General features: G+C 35.2%; 2 protein-coding genes and 1 pseudogene across 2 annotated transcripts; all 3 read left to right on the top strand.

Annotated features, from left to right (window-relative positions):
• The first annotated feature begins 758 nt into the window (after positions 1-758).
• Positions 759-3,369, top strand: LOC115966547 (annotated as a pseudogene).
• A 3,660-nt stretch (positions 3,370-7,029) lies between these two features.
• On the top strand, positions 7,030-9,336 carry LOC115969233 (cationic peroxidase 2-like). The gene is made up of 3 exons (XM_031088838.1): positions 7,030-7,470; positions 7,795-7,957; positions 8,927-9,336. Exons 1-3 carry the CDS (start codon positions 7,063-7,065, stop codon positions 9,334-9,336), a joined length of 981 nt encoding a protein of 326 aa, XP_030944698.1. The 5' UTR covers positions 7,030-7,062.
• Positions 9,337-12,890: 3,554 nt separating this feature from the next.
• Positions 12,891-15,387, top strand: LOC115966546. Its single transcript, XM_031085761.1, has 3 exons — positions 12,891-13,436; positions 13,972-14,788; positions 14,849-15,387. Exons 1-3 carry the CDS (start codon positions 12,891-12,893, stop codon positions 15,385-15,387), a joined length of 1,902 nt encoding a protein of 633 aa, XP_030941621.1.
• Positions 15,388-18,589: the final 3,202 nt, after the last annotated feature.

The following is an 18,589-nucleotide window of genomic DNA, read 5'->3' as shown; positions in this document are numbered from 1 at the left end:
ACAGCTAGCTCGACAGCTAGCATCTATCGAGCTTTAAGAGCTGTTCTAGCCACGTGACTCGACAGCAGCTCGACAGATAGCTATCTGTCGAGATTTAAGAAAAACAGATTTTTCTGTTCTCTTTTCTTCCAATTCGTGATTATGTGTTTGAGCCTTCTTTTCTCATAACCCTAGATATATAAAAGGATTATTTTAAGGGCCGTCAAAGGTGACACAAGTTGCACAAGTGTTGAGCAAAGTCTGTTCATGCAGATTGTGATCGGAAACAGAATTTTCCCTAGTTCATCTCTTTTGTGAAGAAGCTGCTGTGTTTGTGCACCGTAGGGTTTTGTAACCAAGCATCTTCTTGATCTTCATCGTCTGGATGAACTGAAGAACTTTGCAGTCAATAACCTTCTCTAGTTGGTGATTAAAGTCGCGTATTGTGATCCGCGCAATTGGTTAGTCATGTACTAGGAGCCATGCATTACAAGGAGTGATTGTCACTATAGAACAAGTTCAATTGGGTATTGGGATAAGAGTTCAACTGTAGGTTGGTAGAAGGTACTGAAATTCTTTTACTTATAACTGCTTGTTCTGATAATAGTGGATTCTCGAGAGTGGTGACCTTAAAATCACCCAGTGGGTCAATTCTTTTACTTGGTCCAAAATTTTGGCTTCACTGATGCCTATATATAACTCGGGCTCACAAGCCAAATCTTTAAAAAAATTTGCATGAAATAAACAATACTTTTGTTGTCTTTATTTTCTAAGTCATAATGGTGAGTGGAAATTCCAACCAACTATTCATTTTTTGGACGTTTCTCTTGCTTGCCATGGGTGCCTCCTTGGTACAAGGCCATAAAGGCACAAGAGTTGGGTTTTATTCCACTACGTGTCCTCATGTTGAATCCATTGTTAGCTCAACAGTTCAAAGCCATTTCATTTCTAATCACACTGTGGCTGCTGGATTGTTGAGGATGCATTTTCATGACTGTTTCATTGCGGGGTTGTGATGCTTCTATCCTTATTGACGGTCCTAACACTCAGAAAAAGTTGTAGCTAACCTTGGATTGAGAGGATATGAAGTTATTGATGATGCCAAGACTCAGCATGAAGCTGCATGTCCTGGCATTGTTTCTTGTGCTGATATTCTTCCCCTTGCTGCCCGTGATTCTGTTCTGGTAATTATTTTATAGAAAATGTTACCACCAAACTAGTTCGGAGGTCAATTCCTCCAATCAGTTACGTGGTGATTAACAAAATCACTTATCATTTTAATCATATGACTTGCTTAATGAATCATGCAGCTTTGTTTAAACTTGTAAATTGTTTTATAAGTTGTCATGTAATAGCTTAGAGGAAATTTTTTTAAATCAGTAGGAAAAAAAACTTTATTCTCATCAGATTTGGTGGAATAAGACGAGGGAAAATTAGAAATAGAATGTTGAATATATTTGTGTGGGTACTTGTTATTTTTATTTTATTTTATTTTTCAATAATTAATCATGCAGGTTAATGGATCAAGTTGGGTTGTTCCCACAGGACACACAGACGGGAGGGTTTCATTGGTATCTGATGCTGATAATTTGCCAGCATTCAATGACTCCATCGATATGCAAAAGCAAAAATTTTCTGCTTTGGGTCTCAATACTCAAGATTTTGTGGCCCTTGTTGGTAATTTAACTTAATTTTCTTTAACTCAAGCTGGCAAGGTTTTGTAACAAAAGTGAGGAAGAGTGCTACTAAACAATGAAACCATGATTATTGTTGGTAATGACTAATGAGACAATAATCAACAAATTGAATTAGAAAACGAAAATAACACACACAAAAAAGGTAATCCAAGAGATACCATAAATTTTGATGTATAAAACTTACAAGTTGATAGGTTACTAATATACAAAAAAAAAAAAAAAAAAAAAAAAAAAAAAAAAAATCAACATTTTTTTTTTTTACAAGATAGAAATTCTAATCTAGCCTAATCTAAGTGTATATGTGTATGAAACTCCCTTTTAGAGACTTGAACCCCAACCCTTGCCTCTTACACCCTATAAGTACTTATTCTTGTGGAGTGACAATCGCACCAAGGGTGTGTGGTGGTAAAAATTTCATTTTGTTGAAATGAAACTGATCCTATTTTACCATGTTAGTATGTAATCTTTTAGCAGTAATATATATATATATATATATATATTTTTTTTTTTCCCCAAAAGTCTTGACAATTTCACACTTCTAACTATTACAGTTAGATCCGAGAGAAGTATTGTTTAGCAAGGAGTAGCTAACAAACTATACATGGGCTTTAGCTGCATGGGACTGGTCTAGTAACACGAATCTCTTAGTTTTTGTGTCTTAAAGAAGAAAGGCAAAAATTTCTCTTTTGAGATTGTGGCCCATCGTGGAGCACTTTCTCACTTAATTAGTGAGATGAGTATTAAATCATATATATATATATATATAATTTTTTTTTGGGGGTGGGGGGGTGTTTGGATTGATTGTGAATAAAATATATTACATTGAGAATAAATATATGCCATAAGTTAATTAAGACAATAATCAATTATTGCAAAAGAAAACAAATATGAGACACACACACACAAGACCCTTGATGAGCAAGGCGATCTTGCTATATAGCCTTTTTAATTTCACACTATAGACCATTATATATATATATATATATATATATATATGAAAGAGAGAAATTCTATTCTAACGTAATCTAAGTGTATACATGTGTGAAGTTTGCTCCTAGAGACTTGAACTCTAGCTCTTGCTCTCCACATCCCACAAGTACACAAGTACTTATACTTGTAAAATGACCACCGCACCAAGAGTGCATAGTGATCACACTATGGACCCTTATTACAAAGGTTTTGTTTTGTTTTTGTTTTTTTTTTTTTTAATATTTTTTTATTTTAATTTCATCAAATACTTCTACATAACCAAATGTAACATTTTTTTTTTCTCTTTCTAATAGAAGGACATGCCATAGGAACTTCAACTTGCTAGTTCTTCCAATATAGAATGTACAATTTCACTAAAGTAAGAAATGGTGTTGTTGACCCATCCATCAACCCTGCATTTCTTCCTCAACTCCGAGAACTCTACCCACAATATGGAGATGTTTCAAAGCGAGTTGCATTGGACACTCATAGCCCTAATAGGTTTGATACCTCTTATTTTAGAAATATGAGAAATGGGCAAGGGATTCTTGAGTCTGATCCAATGTTGTGGAATGATGCTTCAACAAATGCCATTGTCCAACACTTTTTGCTTGGTTTGAATTTCAAAGTAGAATTTGGGAATTCCATGATTAAAATGAGTAACATTAGTGTGAAGATTGGCAATGCTGGTGAAATTCGCTAAGTGTGTTCCAAAATTAATTGATGATATAATCCCATAGAATCAGCTCACTTGGTGGTATTTTGTGTGTGTGTGATGGACTCAATCAAACGAGTGAGTGCCAATTTAATATGAAAGTAGGTGTGAAATTTTGCCTACAAAAGTATTGTAACTTATAAAGTACCCTTACCTCCAAAATTAGAAGGAGAGGGATCGAAAAAGAGTATTGCAACTTATAAAGAGTATTGTAACTTTATTTTCCGCTGTATATTAACTTAGTTGGCGATTTGTTTGTGCTACCATGCATATTGCATGTTAATTGAATTAATTAATTAACTTGGCTAATTAATTGGTTAATTTATTACAAGGTGTTCAATACATTCTTGGCCTATCACCAATTACTTACACCCTTCTCTCAACACAAAAGACAAATGCAAAACTCTACTTCCATCTCTTTATTTTTCCAAGATTGTTTATAAGACTAAATTCACTATAAAATCTCTCCCCTAGCATGTTGACCCAATCTCCACACTCAATGGCAAGCCATTATCTGCCCTTCAAAACTAGATATTTTTTCCCTCCAACCTAATAATATTGGAAAAGTCACAAGTTTTGTGTATTTTTTATATCCTAATAGGTTTTAATCACTGTTTTAAAAACCAGACCGGACCGGTCGGTCCGACCGGTTCAACCGGGAACCGGGAGCCAATCCGGTCCGGTTAAAAGCTCCAAAACCGGTCAATAACCGGAAAACCGGCCAAAAACCGGTCAAAAACCGGGGTCCAACCGGAAATTTAAAAAAAAAACGGTTCTATGACCGGTTCGGTTTTTAAAACCATGGTTTTAATACAAGTTTGATCCCATTTAAGTAGTGGAAGAATGTCGCTTTATCCCACTTTGTAAGTGGAAGAGTGTTATTATCACTTATAAAGTTATAATGTGAAAGAAACAATCAAAATCATTTGGAGAGTGCATTTATATTTTATAATGTCTAACAAATGTCTAACAAGATTTTTAGTTAACCAAATGTCTAACAAGTGTGCAACGAAAGACTCTACCCAAAGCTCGTTAGATACTTGGTTGATTGAATGTCTAACAAAATTGTATAAAATTGTGTTTTTTTACTATAATTATTGACAAGAGTTGTGCTACTTGATAATTAAACGTTTGTTAATGTTGGAGATTATTTCTAACTTTTTTTTTTAGCAATTATAACACTTTATATGTGACTTTAATGGTCTATATATAATGTCTAAACTTTTAGTATTCCCCATACATAGAAAAATTTAAAAACACTAGATATCTTGTGGGGTTTTTCCAAAATTGCTAGGGTTTGTTTAGTTAGAGGCATTGGTGGCTCCACATGCAAGCCAGGCAGCTCCACATGTAAGTCAAGGTGGTCATAGGACTACCCTGACTACAAAAAGATGTATATATATGTTAGGTTCTAAAGTGTAGGACTTTATGTATTTAGAACTCTAATTTGTATTGTTGGCAAACCATGATCAAAACAATGTGTTTAGAAGTGTTTAAAGCTAGCTCAAAGTTGTATATCAATGTAAAGTTGGAATCGAGTGTAAAGCAGAAAGCAGTGTGGCTTTCGGCCTGGCTCGATCGATCGAAGCTTAGGCTCGACCGATCGAACGTCGGGCAGATTACTTTTCTGCAGAATTTTCCAACTCAGCCCTAGTTGTTTTAAAACGTTTTTAGGGTTTCTTATTTATCCTAAGTATAAAAGGCAAACCCTAGCCACGTTTTAGTATTGCTCATATTGCGGTTTGTGTAAATCTCTTGTGAGATCTAGAGGAGCTTTCCTTTACACAAACTTAGGGTTTTCAAGGAGGAGATATTCTCTACACCTTGATGATCAAAACAGTTGCTGCCATTAAAGCTTAAAGAATACACAAGTGGGGGTGCTTGTAGCTGGTGGGAATCCAAGAAAGAAGGAGTTCATGGATTCGGAGCTTGCACGTGGTCGTGTCAGTAAGTTCTACTGGTTGGTAGCATTAGGAAGTCGAGCGGGGGTGCTTGTAAGTTCTTTTGTATGAACTTCGATTCTTTCTGATAGTGGATTCAAGTTTACCTTGAGGATAGCTAGGTCAAATCCTCCCCAGGTTTTTTACCGGTTTGGTTTCCTGGGTGATCATATCGTGTGTTATTTATTTTTCGCTGCTTTGCATGATTTGACCTTTATTATTGTGATAACCTAAACTTGCTTAATTGGACTAAGTAACAACTTGGCTAATTACCTAGGTTTAATCAATTGTTTAAGGGGTCTAAAAACTGTCAATATACATTGTTAAAAGAATATTATATACTAAATTAACCTATTGTGACTACCTTAATTAAAATATTGAACACCCTAACTTGAGAATTACAAAAATTTGGGTTCAACAAAAAAGAGAGTAATACTACATTTACAACATCTTCACAATAATTTAACAACAAATCCAATGTGGTAAGTTGTTACTAATCCTAATTTAGGCCAAATACTGATATTTTTTTTTTTTACCCACCAATAACAGTTTTTTGCCTAAGATTAATTGTAAAAATTTGTGGATGTATTGTAAAAATTTGTGGACGTAGTATTAATCCAAAATTAAATCTGCCCCCCAAAAATAATCCTTAATCCCTTTAAAAATCACTAATAATTCAAATTTGTAGCTCGTTCAACCTATTCAATTAAAAAATATCTCTAATTTCATTTTTCTTAAAAAATGGTACCAAGAAAAATATTGTAGTTGTGACTTCTCTTTGACGGTGACAATAGTTTTATTCTTTTGACTTTGTAGTCGTAACAATTTTGTTTTCCATAACGACTCGACTTGCATGCAATTGTATCAAATATTTAAGTTATCGATTTATTAGATTTTGTATAATTTAAATTTCTTAGTGATTACCCTAAAAAAATTTCTAAAGCCGCCACTGGTTAGAGAGATGGAAAAGTGAGAGGTTAGAAGTTATTTTAGTTTTCTCTCATTGTGTTTTGTTGGGGGTAGAAAAATGGAGCGATAAAAAACTCTTTTATTTGGTTGTGGAGAAAAGTGAGAGGATAAAAAATGTAATTACATAAATTAATTATTCTTATGTCTTTATTACATTAAATAAGAAAAATATTACTTATTATCAATTAAAATTACTAAAATCACATCTTATAAAAATTAACACATTACACACATTATATTATTTTATTAAAGAGCATGGCACTAGTAGAAGAAAAATATTAACACAATGAGAGAAAACTATGCAACAATGACCATTGGGTTAGCTTGGCCAGCCATTCTAACATGACTAATAGTGTAGTTTCGCCAATAATGTATGAGTTGTCGGGCCTTTATTTTGCAAGTTGTTGATGATATACTACTATGCAACAAAATACTATGCAGATGACATGTTGATGATATTTTTTTATAATAAATTGAAGCGGGCCATCCTATTAATTACCCATCATATGATATTTTTGAATTTTTCAATTTGATTAATCGTATTCGCTTACATGGTCAAAAAATATGATGTATTGATGATATATTTTGATAATGAATTGAAGCGGGCCATCTTATTAATTATCCATCATATGATATTATTGAATCTTTCAATTTGATCAACTCTATTCGCTTACTTGGTCCAAAAATTTGGTTTCACTAATGCTTATATATAACTCTGGCTCACAAGCCAAATCTTTAAAACAGTGTGTGTGTAATAAACAATACTTTTGCTGTCTTTATTCTCTAAGTCATAATGGTGAGTGGAAATTCCAACCAAATATCCAATTTCTGGATGCTTCTCTTGCTTGCCATTGGTGCCTACTTGGTGCATGGCCATAAAGGCACAAAAGTTGGATTTTATTCCACTACGTGTCCTCAAGCTGAATCCATTGTTAGCTCAACAGTTCAATGCCATTTCAATTCTGATCACACTGTGGCTGCTGGATTGTTGAGGATGCATTTTCATGACTGCTTCATGCGGGGTTGTGATGCTTCTGTCCTTATTGTCGATCCTAACACTCAGAAAAAAGCTGTAGCTAACCTTGGATTGAGAGGATATGAAGTTATTGATGATGCCAAGACTCAGCTTGAAGCTGCATGTCCTGGTGTTGTTTCTTTCACTGATATTCTTGCCCTTGCTGCCCGTGATTCTGTTGTTAAAGTTACCTCCAAAATAGTTCAGAGATCAATTCCTCCAATTAATTAGGTGGTGATTGAAAAAATTATGTATCATTTTAATTATATGACTTGTTTAATGAATCATGTAGCTTTTTTTAAACTTGTAAATGGTTTTACAAGTCGTCATGTAATAAGTTGGAGGAAATTTTTTCAAATTAGTTGGAAGAAAAACTTTATTCTCATCTCATTTGGTGGTATAAGACGAGGGAAAAGTAGAAATAGAATGTTGAACATATCTGTGTGGGTACATGTTATTTTATTTTTTATTTTTTCAATAATTAACCGTGCTTCTGGACTTATCATGCAGGTTAATGGATCAAGTTGGGTTGTTCCCACAGGACGCAGAGACGGAAGGGTTTCATTGGTATCTGATGCTGACAATTTGCCAGCATTCAATGACTCCATCGATGTGCAAAAGCAAAAGTTTTCTGCTTTGGGTCTCAATACTCAAGATCTTGTGGTCCTCGTTGGTAATTTAACTTAATTTTCTCCAACTCAAGCTGGCAAGGTCTTGTAACAAAAGTGAGGAAGAGAGGTTCTACAAAACAATGAAACCATGATTATTGTTCGTAACGACTAATGAGACAGTACTCAACAAGTTGAATAGGAAAACGAAAATAACACACAAAAAAGGTAATGCTAGAGATACTATAAATTTTAATGTATAAAACTTACAAGCTGATAGGTTACTAATACACACACAAAAAGTAAATAAAAAATTCATTTTGTTGAAATGACACTGATCGTATTTTATCATGTTAGTATGTAATCTTTTAGCAGTAATTTTTTTTTCCAAAAGCCTCGACAATTTCACACTTGTAACCATTACAGTTAGATCCGAGAGAAGTATTGTTTAGCAAGGAGTAGCTAACAAACTGTACATGGGCTTTAGCTGCATAGGACTGGTCTAGTAACATGAATCTCTTAGTTTTTGTGTCTTAAAGAAGAAAGGCAAAAATTTCTCTTTTGAGATTGTGGCCCATCGTGGAGCACTTTCTCACTTAATTAGTGAGATAAGTATTAAATTTTATATATATAGGCCATAATTTAATTAAGAAAATAATCAATTATTGCAAAAGAAAACAAATATGAGACACACACATAAGACCTTTGATGAGCAAGGTGATCTTGCTATATAGCTTTTTTAATTTCACATTATGGACCCTTTTATTTAATTTTATTTTTTATAGAAGATAGAAATTTTATTCTAACGTAATCTAAGTGTATATGTGTGTGAAGCTCACTCTTAGAGACTTGAATTTCGGCCCTTTCCCTGCACACCCCATAAGTACTTATACTTGTAAAGCGATTATCGCACTAAGGGTGCGCGGTGATTACACGATGGACCCTTATTACAAAGTTTTTATTTTTATTATTATTTTTATTTGACCAATTACTTTTACATAACCAAAGGTAACATTTTTTTCTCTTTCTAATAGGAGGACGCACCATAGGAACTTCAGATTGCCAGTTCTTCCAATACAAAATGTACAATTTCACTAAAGAAAGAAATGGTGTTGTCGACCCATCCATCAACCCTGCATTTCTTCCTCAACTCCGAGCACTTTGCCCACAATATGGAGATGGTTCAAAGCATGTTGCACTAGACACTTATAGCCCTAATAGGTTTGATACCTCTTATATTAGAAATTTGAGAATTGGGCAAGGGATTCTTGAGTCTGATCAAATGTTGTGGAATGATGCTTCAACAAAAGCCAAAGTCAAACACTTGTTGCTTGGTTTGAATTTCAAAGTGGAATTTGGGAATTCCATGATTAAAATGAGTAACATTGGTGTGAAGATAGGCAATTCAGGTGAAATTCGCCAAGTGTGTTCCAAAATTAATTGATGATATAATCCCATAAGTGACAATTAAATATTGTGTGTGTGTGTGTGTGTGTGATGGCCTCAACCAAACGAGTAAGTGACAATTAAATATGAAAGTTGGTGTGAAATTTTGCCTACAAAAGTATTGTAACTTATAAAGTACCCTTACCTCCAAAATTAAAAGGAGAGGGATCGAAAAAGAGTATTGCAACTTATAAAGTACCCTTACCTCCAAAATTAAATGGAAAGAAAATTAATGGAGTGTGAAGAAGAGATTGATAAAGAGGCCTCCTATTTGACCCACTGCTTGTGGTGGAAAGCTGGCTTTAAAGTCATGATATTTTGTACTAGTGTGAATAGTAAATATTATCGTAAGCACTGAATTTTAAGTTTGGAAATCAAATAATCGAAATAGTTTCATAAATGAATATTTGTATTGATGAATGAGTAGGCACAATTTTTTGAAATTAAATTCCATTACAGCATAATTCTCCTCCTATTCGATCTCTTTGAATAAATCTTTGATTTAAGTATAATCTTGATTCAAACACTAGATGCTCCTCAATTTTATTGGGAAACGGATCAAGATATCTTTGAATAGAAATTATGATGAATTTCTAACTATATGTTTTTTAGAAATCCTTTGTTCTTCGTGTTCTTGTGTTCGTCTTCAAAGATTGTAATGGAAGTTCTTCAGGACTTTAGACTTGAATCCATAGATTTTCATTAATTTGCAATCTCTTGAAGTTTTCTAACGATTTGGAATTTGATTCCAGTGCACTTTTAGATCTAGGAGGATGACTTGAATGATTTATATTTGAAGGTTGAAGTTCTTGAAGTCTTTAAAGTTTGATTCCTCCAGAGTTTTGAAACTTCTAAATGTGGTCTCACAAGATTGAGGAGGAACTCTATTTACAAGAGTCTTGAGAAGTTGTGATGACACATGATTCACTATCATTGATGACATGTGTCATAATTTAATGTCTTGTTCTCCAAGGGACACATGGCATAATTTAATTAGCCAAATTGTCTTAATTTAAAATATCACATGGCAGCATTTAATTAGACCCCTAATGTCACTTAAATTAATAAGTTAACATATGTTGATGTGCGATTGGCTCTTGGGAAATCTTTATAATTCTTATTCAATAACGATTGAAATATTTTCATTGGTCTCTGAATAGTGACAGTGGAATCCACTAAGTATATATCACTTGGCATCTTGTAATTGGCCGCTTTAAACATACTACGTAGAGTTGAATATGACCATTTGTGATCTGTTGGAAGAAATGCTTTAAAATATATAAGATTAAACTAAAGTTACAAATACAATATATTTTTCAATAAATTTCAGAACTATTGATGAGTACAACTGGTAGAATGTTTTTATTTTCTTATCATAGGATTTCAGAACTAATGATAAGTTGGTAAATTGTTTTGAATCTCATATATATAGATCTACTGGACTCTAGACTTATTATACTGGTTGAAAGGGAAAAATAGGTAACTAACCCTAATTTTCTAACTATCTAGTTAGTAGGTCCAGTTCTGAAAGTATTTTTTTTTATAACATCTCGAGCCTCAAAGACTCGATTTTGGGCCTATAAACCGAGTCTTTGAGGCTCAGTTTGTTTGATCTGAGTTGGCAAAAAAGCCACATGAAGTCCATGTGCAACTTGAGTCTTTGAGACTTGAGTTCCACGTAGACGCCACGTGGACTCCATGCCACGTAGATCATCTAGTACTCGAGTCTCTGAGACTCGGTTTACTAAAAGTGAAAACTGAGTCTCAGAAACTCGATTTTCAATTGGGGTCAGACCCTCCATGTGGGCTGGTCATTTCTGTTTCCCATCAGGTCCCATCATTTTGTCTGTCCAGTCACTCGGGGTTCAGAGATTCTTTTGACTGATTCCTCTCTCAACAACTCTCACAAAACTCTCTCAACTGTCATACAACTCTCATAAACTCTCATATACATTTAGCAACTCTCATATCTCATATACATTCAGCAACTCTCATATACATTCAGCAGCAAAACGTTGCTCTTCTCTTAACTCTTATACAAGCCCAACATTCACTGTAGTCTCCCTCTCTCACTCCCCCTCTCACTCTCATACAATCTCAGCAGTACATTTGCACATCCTCATGTCAGGTAAGGGTCTCCTCACTCTTTAGTTGGTTGTTTAGTGTATATAACTGCCTTAGAAAGTGTTGCTTGCATTGAATTTGTCATGACATTTCCTGATAAAATATTTGTTTGTATTAAATATTTATATTTGTTTCCTGATAATATATATATATATATATATATATATGTACGTATATATTTATATTTATATATTTATATATATATATTTATACAACTATATATTTATATAAATATATTTATATATATAATTTTTGAATATATATATTTATATAAACATATATATATATATATATATTTAAATATATATATTAGAGAAAGATACACGAATCCACTGACTAATAGTCCATCCACATAGAAATATGGAACGGACATGCATGAAGAGAAATATGGAGAGATTTTCTTCTTTTTCTCTCTTATTCAATCTTGGCAAATCCTAGTGCCTAAACAGTTCAAATTTGTGTTGTATCAATATCATTTTGTTAGGGTTAAGTCTAGTTCGAAAGCTGTTAAAAGATGACAAAACTATCAAAATATGAGAAGTTGATGATTTTTTGTTCATAGCTTTTTCACCATCTTTATATAATGAATTTTGCAGTGAAAATTATTTCATTGAAAAGTAGGCATATAGGACTTCAAAACGAATATAATTTGATTCAATTTGGATTTTAAATAAGTGAAATGCGACCGTTTGAAATTGGCACAACTATATTATCTTCAAGATTTTTACTTGAGTAAAATATTCTTGTTGACTATGTAAATTTTTAGGTTGTGAATTCTCATTTGCAGAAAATCTAAACAACCTATACAAGGCACAATAACAACAACTTTTTGGTAAGAGAGGGCAGTCACGAAATGAAGATGTTGAAGCCTTTCTCTTACCTACAATAGAAAAAAAAAAAAAAAAAAAAAAAAAAAAAAAAAAAAAAAAAAAAAAAAAAAAAAAAAAAAAACTCATCTATGTGCTGTGATCCAAAAAAAGAAGTTATTAGAACTCTTGACAACACCTAAAGCCTTAAACCCTTAATAGTTGAATCCGTAGAGTTATTTTTCCTTTCAAGAGTTTTAACTTAGTTACCAAATCTTGTGCTGCATAATTAGGCTTTATCATTATTGCTTTAGATTTCGAAGTTATCTGTCACTAACATATTATACTTGACTTTCTAATAGGTTTACAATCTCTAAAGAATATTGATATAAATGTATACTTTGGTGGATCCCTTGACAATCCTAGAGGGATTGACGTATTACCATTTAGAGGGGAGGGTATCGAATGCTACTGCATGATGATACGACGTAAGTTGCAGACGTTGAATGATTTGAAGAGGAAAATAATGGAGGAATTAAATTTGAACCCTGCTTGGTATGACATCAAGATTATTTATCGTTACCCATAAGAAGTCCTTCATGAACGGATAAATTACGGGTATATGGCGATCAAAGAAGATAAACATGTAAAACTGATGTTTAATAGGATTCAGAAAATGCCCCAAGTAAATGCTGCTGAGTTGTATGTAAGTTTGGAGGCACTTGTAGACAACACTACTGAGGTGGTGCAACAAACAACTACGGCTTTACAATTTACAGCCCTAGATGATGGATGCACTACAATGGGAGGGTATACAATGGGAGGTTATACGCTCCCATCTCAAGATCATGTTGCCAATACTAGTGAAACCCTCTATCCTCAAGAGACACATTTAGAGGAGGAAGACGAAGACGAAGACGAAGATCATGCTGTGAATGATGGTGAAAATGTTGAGGTTGTGGATGAGTACGAAGAGAAGATTGAGCAAGGCGACTTTGAGAACGATGTGGATGACCATGAAGTCGTTCCCAATTTTGAAGAGGAAAATATGGAGTACCATGATAAAGGTGATGCAGATGATGATATTGGTGTCCAGCATAATAGAAATACGACCACTGGTTACAGACCTCCTGCTGACTCATTCTACGCAAATACTTGGAAATATATGGTTGATCCTTCACGTCTTCAAATATCATTTGTTTCTACTTGGGAAGATGGGATGCATTTTTGTAAAGGGTTGACTTTTGCAAATAAAGAGGCAGTGAAGCGTGCATTGATAATATACACAGCAAATGATAATAGAAATTTTATAATCTGGAGGTCGACCAAAACGAAATTGTGCACTGCATGTGTTGACGACAACTGCAAGTGTTATGTTGGGGCATTTATGAAGGCTAAATTCAATGGTTTGTGGATGGTCACGTCTTATGTGGGTCCACACACTTGTATACCCTTTGGCCTACAAAGAGACGGTAAAATGATGGATTCACATTTTGTTGCATCAGAAATTATGGGAAAATTGCAAAAAAAATCACACTGCACGTATTGATGAGCTCTGGGAGATCATACGTACTAAGTATAATCATGAGCTTTCTTACTATAAAGTATGGGATGCAAAACAAAAGGCAATTGCTAAGATATTTGGGGATTAGGAGGAGTCTTACCAAAAGTTGCGAAAGTTGTTGTTGGCATACTTGGATTAGGATTCAGGTACCCAGTACAGCTATCACACCATACCTAGGCCATACGAAGGTACCACGTTACTGCGCTATGTATATTGGGCATTCGCTCCATGCATTGCTGCATTCCAATATTGCAGGCCAGTGATTAGTATTGATGAGACTCATCTGTATGGTAAATACAAGGGGGTATTGATGATTGCAATGGCAACCGATGCTAACCAAAAGGTTTTGCCTCTTGCCTTTACTGTTGTGGACAAGGAGTCAGGGCCTAGTTGGGGGTGGTTTTTAGAGTGTCTCAGGACTTCCATAAAGCATGTCATACCTAACGATGACATTTGCATTGTTTCTGACCGACATAAAGGTATCAAATGTGCCATTCGAGAGTGGCCTAGAGGTGAGGATGGAAGAGAACAGGTATATCACCGATATTGCCTTCGACATGTTGCTAGCTTCAACAGACACTTTGATAACCCGACTCTAAAGGCATTGGCCTTGAAAACTGGATATGCGACTCATGAAACTAAATTTGAGTCCATAATGCAAACCATTAAGGAGGCCGAGATTAATTTACTGAGGGGTGTAGACCCTACTGATTGTCGGATTGAACGTTATATGCCATACACATATCTAGTGAGTGAGGATGTGGAGAAATGGACCCAGTCACATGATGGTGGAAGACGTTACGGGGCAATGACAACCAATATCTCTGAGTGCTTTAATGGGGTACTTAAAGGTGCCCGCGGTTTGCCCATTGCTGCAATGGTTGAGTTCACTTGGTGTAAACTTGTTGCATATTTCCATGATAGACATAAACAAATTACTTTTGATCTCTCTCGAGGTAAGCTGTGGAGTGATTATGCAATAGAGATCTATAATAGAAATGAGTAGAAAATTACAGGACACACTGTGAGGAATTTTAATCATGAAGAGGGTGTATATCAAGTGGTTACCCCGTACAACGACCATAGAGGTGGAGGGGGAAACCACAGTCATGAAGTGCGCATATTTGCTAGAACATGTGGTTGTGGAAAGTGGCAAAACTTGAAGATCCCTTGTTCACATGCAATTAAAGTTCTTCAAGGTCTGCATCTCAATGCGACCAGCTATATTGACCCATGTTACAGTTTGAACAACGCCATTCTCACATATTCACATAATTTTGTGGTGCCAAAGTCAGAATCATTGTGGAGGGACATTTGCAGACCACGATGGGTGCCTGACCCACAGTTGTTGCGGGGCATAGGTCGTCCTGTGAAGTCAAGAATAAGGAATGAAATGGATGGGGTACGGCGAGAACAGGGAAGCCGGAGGGAAAATCCGGACTTGAGGGAGATTCAACCGAGGCAACAATGCAGAGTGTGTCATCAAGAGGGGCATAACCATAGAAGCTGTCCCAATTCTCGTGGGGCTTCGACAAGTGGTAGTGCTATAAACTAGGCAAGTGCCTTCACTATTTTTATATAATATACTCATAATCTCATTCGGTTTTTGTTCTTTGCATTTGGAAACTAATGACCGTATTTTAATTTTTGTCAGGCGAGTAGAGACTCGATTTTGATTACCTATTGTACGTGGGACTTGTGGTTATCTTTTGTATGGACAAGTGCTAGGCGACTATGTAAACTATGTTGTATGGACAAGTGTTAGGTGACTATGTAGAGTATGTTGTATCAATATGGACAAGTGCTACGTGACTATGTAGACTATGTTGTATTGTTTTAGTTGTTATCTTGTTTATTATTGAATGTTGTTGTAATTGAACTATTTGCTATCCATTGTACTCGTTACATTACTTGCGTTGTGCAGCTCTTGCCTATAATGCCAGCAATGATATTACTTTGGCATTAGTAGCTACTACTTTGGCAAGTTCAACCACAGGGGCCTTGTTTGAAGCAATGACAGCTACTTAGTAGTGGTTTTGTGTGCTAATTGGGCAACTATAATGCCTATGAATAGTGATTGTTTTAATCCAGTTATTTGCATTCGTACTCTACCCTTGACTGGTATCATATGCTTGTATTTACTTGTTTACCGCAGAGCATGTAATGTGTTATTTTACTACTGCAGGGGAAGGGAAAACTAATTCTGGTTTACTACTGCAGGAGCCAAAAAAAAAAAAAATACTAGTAAAAATCGAGTCTTTCAAACTCGATTTCCACCCATATGGGTGGCATTTTTGTAAATAAACTCTGCTTCCAATTTACAAAAATGCCACCCAAATGAAAAAACTCGATTTCCACTGGGAATTTTTTCAGTGGCATTGGCCGTAAATATTTTTGAAGTCTCAGCCTGGTGCTTAAAATTTAAAATTCCTAGTGGAAATCGAGTTTCTAAAACTCGATTTCCATTTGGTGGCATTTTTGTAAATAAAATATGCTTCCAATTTACAAAAATGCCACCCAAATGGAAATCGAGTTTCTGAAACTCGATTTCCTTTTGGTGGCATTTTTGTAAATAACCTCTGCTTCCAATTTACAAAAATGCCACCCAAATGGAAATCAAGTTTCAGAAACTCGATTTCCACTGGGAATTTTTTCAGTGGCATTGGCCGTAAATATTTTTGAAGTCTCGGCCTGGTGCTTAAAATTTAAAATTCCTAGTGGAAATCGAGTTTCTGAAACTCGATTTCCTTTTGGTGGCATTTTTGTAAATAATCTCTGCTTCCAATTTACAAAAATGCCACCCAAATGGAAATCGAGTTTCAGAAACTCGATTTCCACTGGGAATTTTTTCAGTGGCATTGGCCGTAAATATTTTTGAAGTCTCGGCCTGGCGCTTAAAATTTAAAATTCCCAATGGAAATCGAGTTTCTGAAACTCGATTTCCATTTGGTGGCATTTTTGTAAATAAAATCTACTTCCAATTTACAAAAATGCGACCCAAATGTAAATCGAAAAAACAAACTTTCACAAAAGATTCTTTGATTTTTCCCACTGTTTCTCAGCATACACACGGTGAAACACACTTTGCATTTTGCATAAAGGGACTCACCTTTTTTTGTTTTTTTGTTTTCAGAGACCGCGTAGACTAAAGGACTTCAAAGCTCTGTGATGACCGTTTCATACATCTCTGTTCTTTTGGCAAGGGTATCTGTGTGAGGGTGGAGAGGGTGACTGACAAAGGCATGAGACTGGGTTGGTGAGTGAGAGAGTGAGACGGTGAGCGACAGTCGGCGTCGGTGAGGCTGAGAGAGTGAGAGGGTGAGCGACGGTCAGCGTTGGTGAGGCTGACACAGTGAGAGTGGGTCGGTGACAGGTTTTTAGTGTGAGAGTGGGTCGGTTTCTGTGAGAGTGAGAGTGCTCTGGTTTGTGTCAGAGTGCACGGTGTGAGTGTGAGTGTGAGTGAGAGTGAGAGAATAGAGACGGAAACTTTGAAAAAGCCCTATTGGAAACCGAGTCTCTAAGACTCGATTTCCAGGGGCTTCCACGTGGATCATCCACGTTGGCAAAACGTGGAAATCGAGTCTTAGAGACTCAATTTCCATGTGAATGCCAAGTGGCAAATAAGCCACATCAGATCTGATCCAAACATACAAACCGAGCCTCAAAGACTCGATTTATAGTCCCAAAATTGAGTCTTTGAAACTCAAGATGTTAGTATATAAAATACTTTGGTAACCATGCCTACTAACTAGATAGTTGGCCAATCTTGGTTAAATTGCAATTTCGTCCTGGTTGAAAAGGAGAACTGTAGAAGCTAGGCTGTACGTACCTCTTAAAATCTCTCTATCGCCTGTCTTTTCCATACTTTTGAAGTATTTGACCTCTGTCATATATCCTCCACAAAACAATGCTTCCTAAGTTCCTATCACGCTATATAATACGCCAACTGCAATTTTGACTATTTCACAATAATGGATGAGTGGCTCAAGACTCAAGTGCAATCTATGGCGACCTGATTGATATCTTTCCCTGCTGTATGTATAATCGACGAGAAGAATATTTAAAATAAGCATCGGAGTGAACTAAATAAGTGGGTATTTTGCTTAAAAGTAATCACTACTCCTGAATCTACGAAAGAATATCCAAAATGAGAGAGACGATGTCAACGAAATCATGTGGCCATTTTGCATAAACGTAATCACTATTAGCCGTATAGGGTTGTCTTTTACTCCAATAATAATTATTGAGAGACAAAATTAGAGTTTCATAATGTTTTGTATCAGGTGACATAATGAAATTGATAAAACTGATGTTAATAGTATGTACGTGTAAATAGTATGTTACTTTAATCACATAATAATAATAAGAGTATTAATTTTTGTCCTTTAACATTCTTCTTTCGGCCTTCTAATAAATATTGAACCTGTCCCTGGTTCGCTATCAGTGCAAGTTGGATTGGTTCCTAATCCTAATAATTTCATAGTCATTCTCTACTTTGAAAGTCGGTATAATGCCCTTTTCAATAGCAACTTACAACCAACGTATTGTCTTTTTTTTTAGAGTACAACCAACGTATTGTCGGGCCTTTATTTTGCAAGTTGTTGCTTACGGATGTTTTATACTTTATTGGTACCAAGGTGGGGTTAATTTTTCTCATTCACTGAAGAAATACCCAGAGATTAATTCAGTTTGTGTGTACAAAGTACTAACCTATCTGCAAGTTGGTATATACGTGCAACAAGTTTATATATATATAT

The sequence above is a fragment of the Quercus lobata genome, chromosome 11 (genome assembly GCF_001633185.2).
Source record: "Quercus lobata isolate SW786 chromosome 11, ValleyOak3.0 Primary Assembly, whole genome shotgun sequence".
In the NCBI taxonomy this organism is placed as follows: Eukaryota; Viridiplantae; Streptophyta; class Magnoliopsida; order Fagales; family Fagaceae; genus Quercus; species Quercus lobata.
Note: the sequence above shows the minus strand (reverse complement) of the source record. Positions and strands in the feature narration are given on the sequence as shown.

What these genes read in the sequence shown, in the direction of transcription:
- LOC115969233 (XM_031088838.1), top strand. Translation starts at nt 7,063, where the DNA reads ATGGTGAGTGGAAATTCCAACCAAATATCCAATTTCTGGATGCTTCTC. An exon ending in CCCGTGATTCTGTTGTTAAA is followed by an intron (nt 7,471 to 7,794) that starts GTTACCTCCAAA and finishes CTTATCATGCAG; the next exon opens with GTTAATGGATCAAGTTGGGT. An exon ending in AGATCTTGTGGTCCTCGTTG is followed by an intron (nt 7,958 to 8,926) that starts GTAATTTAACTT and finishes TCTTTCTAATAG; the next exon opens with GAGGACGCACCATAGGAACT.
- LOC115966546 (XM_031085761.1), top strand. Translation starts at nt 12,891, where the DNA reads ATGGCGATCAAAGAAGATAAACATGTAAAACTGATGTTTAATAGGATT. An exon ending in CAAATACTTGGAAATATATG is followed by an intron (nt 13,437 to 13,971) that starts GTTGATCCTTCA and finishes TACTTGGATTAG; the next exon opens with GATTCAGGTACCCAGTACAG. An exon ending in TACTTTTGATCTCTCTCGAG is followed by an intron (nt 14,789 to 14,848) that starts GTAAGCTGTGGA and finishes AGAAAATTACAG; the next exon opens with GACACACTGTGAGGAATTTT.